The sequence below is a fragment of the Phaseolus vulgaris genome, chromosome 1, assembly GCF_051622355.1.
Source record: "Phaseolus vulgaris cultivar YP4 chromosome 1, ASM5162235v1, whole genome shotgun sequence".
NCBI classification, from domain to species: Eukaryota; Viridiplantae; Streptophyta; class Magnoliopsida; order Fabales; family Fabaceae; genus Phaseolus; species Phaseolus vulgaris.
The window spans coordinates 20032408-20045465 of record NC_143498.1 but is presented as its reverse complement, the minus strand read 5'-3'; the positions used below and the strand labels follow the sequence as shown (position 1 = coordinate 20045465).

General features: G+C 37.3%; 1 protein-coding gene across 1 annotated transcript; it reads right to left on the bottom strand.

Annotated features, from left to right (window-relative positions):
- Nucleotides 1-706: 706 nt before the first annotated feature.
- On the bottom strand, nt 707-1487 carry LOC150029550 (uncharacterized). Its single transcript, XM_090300895.1, has one exon. It carries the CDS (start codon nt 1415-1417, stop codon nt 1076-1078), a length of 342 nt encoding a protein of 113 aa, XP_090157021.1. The 5' UTR covers nt 1418-1487; the 3' UTR covers nt 707-1075.
- Between the last annotated feature and the right edge of the window lie 11571 nt (nt 1488-13058).

Sequence of the window (13058 nt, the reverse complement as noted above, 5' to 3'; positions counted from 1 at the left end):
CGGCAGACTCTTACCAACATTAAAGCCGAAAAACAAGATAGAAAAAAAACTATATATATTAATCCTGATGTTGCAAAATTTTGGTAGACTAACTAATAAAAAGTGGTCATATTTTCTTTCATGTTTTTTAAATATTTTTCTCTTTCTGTTTTCTACTTCTAAAATTTTGGAAGTTAATTGGTAACTTCTTCCTCTTAACAATATAAAATGCAATATTGAATTTGATTCTGGTCACGTCTTTTGGTGGTATTTTAAAAATCATCATGATTCTTTACTTATAAGTTTTTCCGTTTCTGTAGTTCTTATTACTGTTTTCCCTGCAGAGAAAACAGGTTATGGCTCTCTATAGCAGGTTTTGTTAGGGGTGAAATTATAAGTTCAGTTCGAATACAAAATTGGCCCTTCAAGTCATTAAAAATGAATACAATGTTCTTTGATACGTCTAAATGGAAAGTGTGTAGTAATCATCTTGAATCTTAACTTTTCTTTTATCTACATTTTTATGGAAGAAAAAGTTTGATAATTTGGCTCTTCACAATGATTTAGATTCTTTTTTGGTGGGATGTGCTTCTTCATTAGGTGTGATTCTTTATCTTCTTTTGCCTAGTCTCCCACATTTGTTCTTGTTCTTTTGTGGATTTTCTAATAGCACTGAGCTGAGTTGAGAGAAAAACTTTCGTGCAATACAAACTCTCGACAATGAAAGTAAGAAAGTACAAAATCAATTTGGTTTGCTTCAACCATTATATCTCGTTTGGATTACAGTTTGGAACCTACAGTTTGACACAATGAGAAAGCAATCATTAGTTTCAACTTCTACTCCCTATGATTTGACAACCAAAACAATACTTAATCACTATAAAACCATAGTTTTGCCATACATGTTACTATATAATCCAAACAAAACTACTTTACTATTTAAGATGAGCATACTTATTACAGCTTAGCCTAATTTTCTCTGCACAAAGTGCCCAAATGGCACAAATTTAAAGGTTATATTTATTGAATGCTAGGCCCTGCTACTATAATATATATATATCGTGGTTGATCATTTGATCCCTTACAAGGTATTTGCTTATGCGTTCAAACGTTCAAGCATTAAACGTTTTTGAACCATAGCGATGTATATTTCGGCTTTCTTGTCTACACTTTCATCTCCAGGAAGACCATATAACTCATCCAAATTGCTCCAACTATCTGCTACCTTAATGCGAACCTTTGGATCTCGCTTTGTGGTTGCATAGTCCTGGGGGACCACGAACCCTAGAGTGGCAGGAGGAGAAGAATAGTGATTTGGCTTAATATCTGTGGCTTTGTATTGCATGGTTGAGGAAGGCTTTGGTGCATTATTTCTGTAGAAAGGCACCAATTTTCCTTTAAAGGACCCTCTAGTGCCCTTTCTGTATGCAGCCTCCATATTCAGGAGCAAGAGACTTTTAAGAACAAATATTGTATTGAAGGGTACTAAAGGTGTGCACGGTGTGAATTTCAGTAGTTCAGTAGCATGAGACTGAGGCTATATATATTGTTGTGCTGAATTGGAATCCAGATAAAGATGAGGATGGTCCCTCATCTAAAAATCTCGAGGCATAATCTCTTTAAACCCGTATTGGCTCACTGGTTTATTCCAATTATTAGTTTAATAAGTTTGATTGCTTTCTAAAACATGTTGGTCTCTTTTTGCTAATAGAATCCATATATTATCTTTTATATCTACTAATCATCTAATACTTGTATGGAAAACTATACTTTAACATTAGTTAGAGTTAGAGTTATGTACAACTATTGATTTGATAGTTTTAGAAAAAGATATATAATTTTATTGGATTCGAGCGCTCAGAGCTCAGCGCTCGATGGTCAAACCTCAGTACTTGTCATAGGCAAGTCAGCTCGACACTTGGACCAAGTTGGTGGGTCATGTGATTAGGCCCCAAATGTATGTGTTAGTTCCTTTTTCGTATGACCCTTTGTGCATAAGGCCTAGGCGGCTAGTGAGGGGTAGTTTTTGATCTAGGGGTGTGCTTAGTGTGTAGGGGGACTAGCTTAAGTAAACGTTTTTTAAACCTAAGTCCATGTGTGCTAGGGTACGTAAAGGTTAGCTTGCATGTATTCCAAAAGAGGAGCGTAGCGCCACGCTAAGGATGGCTACGTAAACAGATTGGACCCCTGAAGCTGGTACATGAGTTGGTACCCTGGTGGTTATTCTGTTATTATTTTATGCACTCCCTGGAGAAAAGATTTCATTCTGTTGCAACACCGTGAGGGTGTGCACTTGAGCATAATATTTTCCTGTTAAGTATGCTTTCAGTTGAGATTATATTCTCGTTATAGAAAGTTGTTACAAGAGGTAAAGGTACACTGTTTCCAAGACTGAAACTTACTACTTCTTGTTTCTTATAAGTCATGTACTGACTTGATCGTCGGAGGCAATCAACAGGTAAGGCCCTCTCTGTCTCAAACGAGTCACGTTCTAACACATCAATGGGAAGAGCAGATTCCAACAGAGATAGACGGAGCCAGAGCTTGTCGTTGGAGTCGAACATTTGGCGCCCACCGTGGGGCCCGATAAAACCATGTCCCACTCGCAATTGTACTCGAATTCTTAGGCGTGATGAGGAATATGAGGCAAGGTCCGTTAGGATCTCAAGGGAGTGACAACCCCATCATACAAACTTATGAAGACTGTGAGTGCTCTCCAGGAGGCGATAACGACATCCAGGGCTAAGCAAGAGAGGCTTATGGCGGAGGTTCGAGCCGAACAGGTGCTCAGGCAAGACCAATTCATGGCAAAAATGGATGCATCACGAGCGAGTAATGAGGAGGTACGCAAAGCCAACGAGGAATTGCGTAAGAATCTACAACAGCTGGGTGAACGCTCCACAGGGGAGTGAGGCATGACTATTCACCCAAGGCCTCACCCCAGGCCATTTGCACAGGCGATTATGGACGCTATTATACCAACCAATTTCATAACGCCCAAGACTTTTTTACAGGTGCAAAACGGATGTTATGCATTGCAAGATGTTTATGGGCACATTCACAGGCACGACGCTACAGTGGTTTGTTGGCCTCCCAGACGACCATATCACATCTTTCGACCAATTTTCTAGATTTTTCAGGGAACAATTCATTGTTAACCAAGCTCAACCGCTTGTCCCTTTTGACTTTTTCGGTGTGAAGAAGAGATAGGGAGAACCTTTGAAGGATTTTTTGAACAGGTTCAGGGTGTTCGTAGTAAAGCTCCAGACTCAAGATGAGGCCTTGATGGTCCATGCCTTTGGACAGGGGATCATGTCAAGACCATTTAGCGATTCGCTGATCAGAAATCGGGCAAAGACGTTTGGGGAGATCCAACGACAAGTTGTCGCCCACATTGTTGTGGAAGAGGCTGTAATAGTGAAGCGCGGTAACACGTACCCAAGGTAGGCCAAGCCCAAAGAAGGCAGTCGAGCTCAACCCCTGAGGGTACATGAAGCTGTAACCGAGAAGAGGTCCGACGCACAACGAGCACCTTATGTGCTAAGGAAGAGTTAACCTCAGACAAAGGTGAAAGATGACATGCCTTTCCGACCAAAATTCAAAATAACGTACAAGGAGCTACTGGCTATGCTAGGAATGGCAGACAAACTAAGGTTCCTAGGCTACCAGTTAGCAGGCTTGATAAAAGATGGATTCTTGAAAGAATACCTGGAAGGGAGTCAAGAGGGGTCGAAGGAGGAGCTTCCTACAACAGACCAAGGACATGAGGTACCTATCCACGACGAGATTAATACTATTTCAAGAGGATTTTCAGGTGGGGGATGTTCCGCCTCCAAGCGTAAGAAGTACACGAGGGAGGTAATGGCAGTAGAGGCGCGGGGATCTCACATGTTTGTTGAGCTTGATCTCTACTTTACAAAGGATGATCTGGGAGACATAGTCCCGCACGAGGACGATCCAATAGTGATCTCGGTCGTCATTGTGGGAAGAAAAGTACACAGGTCCTCATTGACCAAGGGAGTTCGACCGACATGAAGTTTTGGGAAAGATTTCATAAATTGCAGTTGTCACCTGACCAACTGAGACCATATGACGACTGTTTGTTCGGTTTTGCTGGAGATCAGGTGGAGGTTCGGGGGCACGTGGAGCTGAGGACAACCTTCTGAGATGGCACCTCAGTATTAGGGGGATATGTATGGTCATCGCCCAGGCACGAGGACCTGATGTGACCACCCGAGCGAAGGCTACCAGCGAGGGGCGACCTAAGCCTGTCGGTGAGGTCCAGGAAAAGGAGATTAAAGGGAAGAAGTTCAAGCTCGGCTCATCGCTAGGTCAGGAGATGCAAGGTCAGATCGTCGAGGTGATAGCGAGGCACCTAAACGCTTTTGCATGGACTTCTGGGGATATGCCCAACATAGACCCTGACTTCTTGTGCCATAGACTTACAATGCGCGAGAAAGTCAGGCCAATAATATAGAGGAGAAGAAAGTTCAATGAAGAGAGATGTCTGGTCATCATAGAAGAAACCCAGAAACTCTTGAGAGCGGGCCACTTAAGGGAAATTTAGTACCCTGAGTGGCTAGAAAATGTGGTGTTGGTAAAGAAGGCGAATGGAAGGTGGAGAATGTGCGTCGATTTTACATACCTAAACAAAGTTTGTCTCAAAAATTCATACCCACTGCCCAACATTGATTCCTTAGTGGACAGTGCTTTAGGTTGCCGACTTTTGAGTTTTTTAGACGCGTTCTCAGGGTACAACCAGATCCGCATGCACCCTCGTGATGAGAGCAAGACGACATTTATGACAAAGCTCTCCAGCTACTACTATAAGGTCATGCCTTTTGGACTGAAGAACGTCGACGCCACCTATCAGAGGTTGATGGTCAGGATTCTCACCTCCATGATCGGGCAAAATGTGCAAACATATGTGCATGACATGGTCGTCACCTCGGAAGAGAAGGATCAACACATCGCTGATTTGGAAGAGCAATTTACTACAATAGCTAAGTACAACTTAAAATTGAACCTAGAGAAGTGTGTGTTTAGGGTAGAGGCAGGGAAGTTCCTGGGATTGCTGCTCACTGAACGGGGGATAGAAGTGAACTCGGATAAGTGTCCATCAATCATAGGAATGAGAAGCTCCATCACTGTGAAGGAAGGGCAACAACTGATCGGGCGGATGGCCACCTTGTTCCGGTTCCTATCAGCAAGAGGAGATAAGGCGTACCCTTACTTCCGGTGTTTGAAGAAGAGCAATCGCTTCACATGGACTCGTGAATGCGAAGAGGCGTTCCTCAAGTTGAAAGAGTACTTGGCCAACCTTCCTGTCCTTTGTAAGCCGCTACCAGGTACTCCCCTTCGTCTCTATTCTGCAGTCACAGATCGGGCAATCAACTCGGTCATTATGCAAGAGCGGGATCAGGCTTAGAGGCCAGTATACTTCGTGAGCAAGGTGCTATAGGGGTCGGAGGTACGATATCAGGCCATCGAAAAGGCATCCTTGGTGGTAGTGTTTGCAGCTCGACGACTCCATCATTACTTCCAGGGCTTCACTGTGATCGTAATGACCAATCTTCCAATTCGCAAGGTCCTCCAAAAGCCTGATGTAGCAGGTTGGATAGTACGCTAGGCAGTCGAGCTTTAGAGTTTGACGTGCAATACGAACCCAGGGGGCCCATCAATGGCCAGGTATATGCTGACTTCGTGGTTGAGCTATCCTTAAAAGCCACCCAGGTGGACGGTGGAGACTTTCAGTGGGTCCTTTCCTTAGATGGATCATCTAATTTGCAAGGTAGCGGTGCTGGCATCATTCTGGAAGGAACTAGTGGACTGTTGATTGAGCAAACCCTTAGATTCTCTTTCAAGGCCAACAATAATCAGGCTGAGTACGAAGCACTGGTAGTTAGGATGTTGTTGGCCAAGGAACTGGGCGTTCGAAGTTTGTTGGTGAAAAGTAACTCGCTGCTAGTAATTTGGAGTCAAGCCAAGCCAACAAGAAGATGACCAAGGATGCAAATGACCATTCACACTGTGAGAAGTCATCTCAACATGCAAGCGAAGACCTCACCAGAAGGAGAAATGGACAAATATTAGAGCATTTAATGTTCTTCCTGCTAGTCTTTTTAATAATTAGCATATGTTGTAAATAATTTGGGCTCACTCTGGGGTCCAAATAGCAAATATAGGTTAGAATAAGGTACCTTTAGCATAATATGGGGTGTGGGTAGCATTTTAGCTTGTTCCTAACCCTTTTGGAAGACATTTTGACCTAGTTTCTAGCAGGACAAGCCTAGGATGCGGGTTTGACTTAGTCAAAACCTAAGGCTGCCCATTTTTTCCCCTTTTCCCATCCTACCCCTTTAACTTGTTCTCCAAGGCTCCTTCATCTATAAATAGGATGCCTACCTAGTGTATTTTTCAAGTTAAAATTAATAGAAGAATAGTTACTCTGCACAAATTGTGTGAGGTGTTAGTGAGGTTTGAATTCCTCTTATCATTTAGGTCTTATCTTGTGAGTATTGAGAGCTCTCAAGTGGCGGCTATCACTTATCTTGGAGGCCAATCACACTCCAAGTGGCGTGTTCCATTTCTCAAATCCATCACATAAGCTTTCTTCTTCCTTCATCTATTCTTCCATTGTCATTCCATTTTTACTCTTTGTATCATGTTCTTGTTTGGTTTTCGTTGTTTCCATTCGACAATTCTATTTGGTTTCCTTCCCTTGTTCTTTAATTCCGCACATTCTAGCATCATTCTCATCTTATAATTGTCTTTTCCTTTTGCTCTTGTGAAGTGAACCTTCACACTTACTTAACCACTTGGTTAAGTTCGTGTCTAGTGGGGATCTTTTTAGAGTTCTCACCATATTCTTGTTTAAAAATCTCAATCTAAGTAAAGTGTCACACCATAAAATCAACAATCCTAAAATCAACTCATATCATGTGGTTATCAGAGATTAGGTAGATTTTTCAAATTTCAATAAAGAAATATAATTAAATCTATTTATAAATAAATAATTGAAAACTATATAGTTTTAATATATTTTATGTCTAAATTCTGTAAAATTTTAAAAGTGCAACTTTACATTACAAGTAAGTTTTCTAGACTTTCAAATATTTATTTTAAAAACCTAGCAAAAGAATCTAGGGTAATAAGTATTTCAACCACTAATCTTGGATAATAAGTATTTCAATAGTATTTGCATATTTCTAATGATTGATGGTAGTTGGTTCATATAATTCCTAGTTTTTTTTTTGTTACGAGCTCATACTTAAGAAACCTGACTTATTTTGTTTTAACTTTTAATGTACATATATTTTATGTGCAGTTTTAGTTTTAGTTATAATTGTTAATATTTAATTCTCATATTTTTCAAATATTTTAAATTAAGGCGTTTATTTTAAAATACATCTAATAATTAATTCAACGTGAAAGTGAGAAGTAATAAAGTTAATTTCTTCTTGCAATCTTTAGCCAAGAACACACATGCCTTTGAAGCCCACATCTGACAGATAATGCAATTATAACATAAAACAATGATAAACAAGAATTGTTGTGAAGCTAGGTAATAATAGCTTATGATCCAAGTTGGGACAGTAAGGTGATGGAAGAAGAAATATTGTAGTAAGAAGAAAATAATGCTTTATTTAGTGTTTCTTCTCCTTATATATAATAGACATAAGTGTGGTTGAATTGTGATTCCTTGCTAGGACTGTCGTCGACGACCATTTACCTTATGCCGAAGAGCAATGTGTCTACGGTGAAAGAGAGAAGTCAGGAGAATCATTAGAAGTGTAAAATGGGGTTGAAGGTTATTTCAAACAACAAGTAATTTTACGGAAATTTTGAAACTCATGGTATTTTACGGAGTTTCTTAAACCCATGGTATTTTACAGAGGTTTTTAAACTCATGGTATTTAATGGAACTTTTAAAACTCATGGTATTTTATGGAGGTTTTTGAAACCAATGGTATTTTACGGAGGTTCTTGAACACATTCCCCAAGGATAATTTAGCGAGGGAAACTGCAACCCTGGGTAAATAACTTAATAGAGGTTTTAACCCTGGATAATGTAAAAATAAACTCCCGTTAAAACTATTTTTTCTTATAGTGATTGACTCTAAAGCTAGATTTGCATCATGTTGTGGGGGCTAAAAATGATTGTTTTATATGTGGAAGTTGATAGAGTTAAGTCGGTCTGCGACTAATAGAGTGGGCATAGTCCTCCCTAAGAGGGATCCTAATAGAGTGGGTGGAGTCCTCGGTAAGGGAAAGCTAATAGCATGGGCTAAGTGAGGGCTAAGCCTGTTGAGTCAATAGACGAACCCATACCCATAAGACGATCTCATGATATGAGCGTCTATATGTTTTTAAGATAACAAACACTACAAGTGGTATTGTGATATGACAAAACACATTCATGTGCAATATAAGATCAGACAAAAATTAAAAGAGAAAGTAAGCAAGACTCACTAGACTATATGATGGAGATAATTTTATTCACACTTATTAACTTTAATCATAAATTATTGGAATGTAATAATAAATAAATCAATTATTTTAATTAAGATTCATATATTGGCTTTATTTAAGACTTAATTATTATTTCTGTTAATTATGTATTTTTAACCCATTGTCTTTAAATCAAAACAGGAAACAAAATCTGAAATAAAGAATAAGAAAATAAAATCTACAATATCTCAGAAACATAAATTGAAGCAAATCTTCTACAAAATACAAGAAACAAAATCTAAGAATTCTGGAAAGTTGGAAACAGAGAAAATGTTTACAAAATCTAAACCAAAATCCTTGGAGCAGAAAAACCTATAGAAAGACACAAGCCTCAAGGAGAAAAGGGGGAGCTTCATAGGGTTTTCTTAATTTCTTTTCTTCTTTGTAATTCTTTTGTTTTGCCTCCGCATGGAAGGCTAAACCTTTTTTGTTGATTCCTTTGTAATTCCCCATTGTGTTATGAGACTTTGATCAATAAAAGTTTTGTTTTTCAATTCTCTATAGCAATTGATTTTATCTTCTAATCTACACGAAAACTAGTTTTTTTGAGAGGTTTGACTTGAACTCATGATTGAGAGTCTTCCTTTTCTTAAACTTTGGTTTCTTAGTTAGTTCGCATTGTTCCAAATAATTTCTTGGGCGCATGATTCAAGAGAGAGGTGAAAAACATTCCCATGGAGTATATGCATGGAACAAAGTGAGTATTGATTAAACCAATAAATGCATGCTTTACTGGTGAGTTTCAAGTTGAATCAAATTGACGCATGTTCAATTTGGTTTAGCTCTGTTTGAGAATTGATAAAGGACTAATCTTTAGAGAACCTATGAAGAATTCAATGGCGGAAGAACTTGGGTATCAACTGCTTTTTTATTTGTTGTTTTAATATCTTTTATATTTTATGCATAACTATCACATAACATGGACCTCTCATCGAGCAAAAAGACGTATCAGATGAAACTCGTGGAATCACATTAGAAGTATATATATATATCAGACGATACAAGTATCGTCCAAGTCTCAAACAAAACACAATAACAGGGAAGTGTCCATATGCTTGATCTTACATTCTTAGAATATTTTATGACATTGTGTTTGATACAACCCAAGTAGCTACGAAGATGACCAAGGAAGCAAAAGACAAAGCACATGGTGAACTGTCATCTCAACGACCAATTCATAAACCCGCCAAGGATCACATGGACCTCACCAGAGGAGCTGAGCATAAACCATTACACCAACTATTTTTCCTTTTGGACTTCTTATAAGATACAAATATGTTGTAAATAAATGGGCTCACTTTGGGGGTCCAAATAGAAAATATAGGCTAAAATACGGTACCTTTAGCCTAATAGGGGGTGTGGGTAGCATTTTAGCTTGTTCCTAGCCCATTTGAAGGCATTTTGACCTAGTTTCTAGAAGGACAAGCCTAGGATGCGGGATTGACTTAGTCAAACCCTAAGGCTGCCCATTTTTTCTCTTTTTCAATATTACCCCTTTAGCTTGTTCTCCAAGGCTCCTTCACCTATCTTGGAGTCATTTCATCATCCAAGTGGTGTGTTCATCATCTCAAATCCATGCTCATAAGCTTCCTCAATCCTTCATCTTTTCCTTCCATTGTCATTTCATTCTATTCATAAATATGTTCTTATTTTGCTTCCTTATGTCTATTCGGTTTTTACATTTTGTTCTTGTTTTCCTTGTGTAATTCCGCACCATATCTTGTCATCTTCATCACCTTATAATTGTCTTTTTCCTTTTGCCTTTGTAAAATGAACATTCACATCTACTTAACCACTTGGTTAAGTTAATGTCCAGTGGGAATTTTCCTTAGGTTTTCACTCTTAATTGCCTAAAAATCTCAATCATAAATCTAAAGCTTCACCTAAATGAACAATCCTAAAATCAACTCACATCAACGTTTATGTTTTCTAAATCTTATTTAACATTTCTAAATTATAAGAAACAAAATTTCAAATATTATTAATGGATTAAATGTGTTGGAAAGGATTTGAATAAACAGTACGTGACTTGAAGATTCCAAAAAACTAGAGTTTGAATTTTTTCTATATGAAAGGTTTTTCAAAATATAATTAATGGGATAATATCTAGGTTAAAAGTACTTATGCTTCAACGTTCTAAATCAATATTAACTTGGAAAGTTTTTTAACATAGAATCAATTGTGAAATATCAGAGAACAAACATTTTAAATAATTCAGATATTCAATGATATTGTTTCAATGACACCCATGATTTAAATATTAAATTATATATTTTGGAAGCTTTTTCCCCAAAAACTATCAAAAGGGAATTAAAGACGTGCATAAAGACGAAAGCATAAGTTTCTTTTCTCAGCGTCTGATAGAATAACGATGAAGCGGACAAACGAGATTTGCTCCAATCAAGTGTCAAGCAACATCAAGAGGATTCAAGTAAAGGAAAACAATACGCAAATTTCTCTAATGATTTTATAAATTAAGAAATTGCATTTAAGAAGCACATATGAAGTTTCCTATTTCAACGTCTGACATGGAAGAGAAGATGAACAATGTAAATATATAAATATCCAAGTCCAGAGTTTCTCCAAGCCCAATGGACAAAGTTCATTCAGTGAAGAAATTATTTGAAACTCAAATACAACTTAAAGAGGCGAAGATCTCATAACAGTTGACGCTACACAGTAAAAAAAGGAATATTCGGTGACCCTAGCGTCGGTCTAGCCCACACATAATACAAGTGAAAAAAAACTTGTTTTCGAATGATTTTGTAGGTATAATACCATATTTGATTATACAATTTCATAGAATAATTTTGTGCAATTAAAGTATCAAATTAGCAACTAATAAAAAACAACATAACTTAACTGGTATTATAAAAAACAATCAGTGAATTCCCAGTCTTCCGAGAACAATGTTATTTATCTAAACAGAAGAAGAACCAAACATAAACCAGAATATCAGATGTTCTTCCTTCTAGTCTTTTTACAAGACAAATTTACGTAAATAAATTGGGCTCCCTTTGGGGGTCCAATTAGAACAATAAGCTAGAATAGAGTGTACTTAGTACAATATTGGGCTTGTGCCAAATCCACCAAAAACCTTGCTTTTAGAAACCCTTTCCAAGACCACCCCTTAACCTAGTTTCTAGAAGATGTAGGATAGCTTGGGAGGCACTCAACTTTGACCTACCTTTTATAAGGTTTCTCACAAATGATGCCCCTACCCCTCTCAGTCTTGCTCCCCAAGTCACTATTTGTCCTATATAAAGGGTGCCTTGCTTCATGTATTTTAACCTTTAATTTGAATTAAGAAGAGAAACTATACTTGATTGATTAGTGAGATTTGTCTCTTAAATTGTTCTTGGATCTTATCTTGAGAGTAGTGCACCTCAAGTGGTGACTCCTCACCACTTATCTTGAAAGCTCCCATCCTTCCAAGTGGCATGGCTCCTTACTCAATTTTCCATAAACTTTCTTCATCTCTTCAGCGTTTCCTTTCTTTTCCTTGTGCCATTTCCATTCCTTTTTATGTTCTTATGTTCCTCCTTTCCTATTCGGTTTTCATTTTGTTTCTTTCCATTATATGATCTTTAATTTCGCACCTCATCATCATCAACACTATATAATCTTTTTTTCTCTTTACCCTAAAGAAGAGAACCTTCACACTTACTTAACTACTTGGTTAAGTTCATGTCTAGTGGCAATCTTCTATGGCTTTATCACCATATTCTACTTAAATCAAAAACTCATAAACAAAGTGCAACCAATAAAATGTGCAAACCTAAAATCAATACACATCATCTGATATTTAGAGCATGATTTTAATTGTGCTTATCTTTTCTGAGTTGATTTTTTGCTTTAAAATTCCAGCACATTCCAATTATGTCTTTACAATTCAGCAACTTTCAATTTAGTCTTTAAATTCCTTGTCATTTACAATTCCACTTTTTATTCATTAAAAAATTTAAATTCTGCTTTTGAATTTTGTGTAAATTTTTTTTTACCTTACTTATTTTTCTTTAGTCTTATGTTGTTAATGTTCTAGAAGTCTTTCTATCTATTATAGTTATTTTGCTTTTAATTGTGAAGAGCTAAACGCAATTAGAATTTTTTTAGGTGCCAGTTCATTTAGTTCCAAACATTCAAGTGATCATATGAATTGAATCCCAATCATTTGTGAAAATTGAAAGTGAATTCAAAATATCCATGCCAAGAATGTGGACATTTTAAATCCATAAAAAAAAAAAAAAAGACAAAAACAATTTGAGTGCAATTCACATCTCAAGTTTAAAAGTACTAAAGAGAATTCTTTTTATGTGGCAAATTGTTTTTATATTTGTCAAATTTTATCCTCTTGCTCTTACAATTTGTAAGAAAATCAAACTTTATAGTTAAAAGTTCAAGTAAGTGTCTTTGAGTCTTAAAAGTTCTTTTCTTGTTTGTCTTATTTAAGTTTTTTCATCATTTAAATTCCATGGGAGCCTAGAAGAGCTATAAGACATTACATGCACTATGGAAGTCAAGAAGAAGAAGAAGGAGAAGAAGATTGGAGAGTGCAAAATTTTGAAGCT

Coding starts and splice junctions, on each gene's coding strand:
- LOC150029550 (XM_090300895.1), bottom strand. CDS start 1,417: ATGGAGGCTGCATACAGAAAGGGCACTAGAGGGTCCTTTAAAGGAAAA.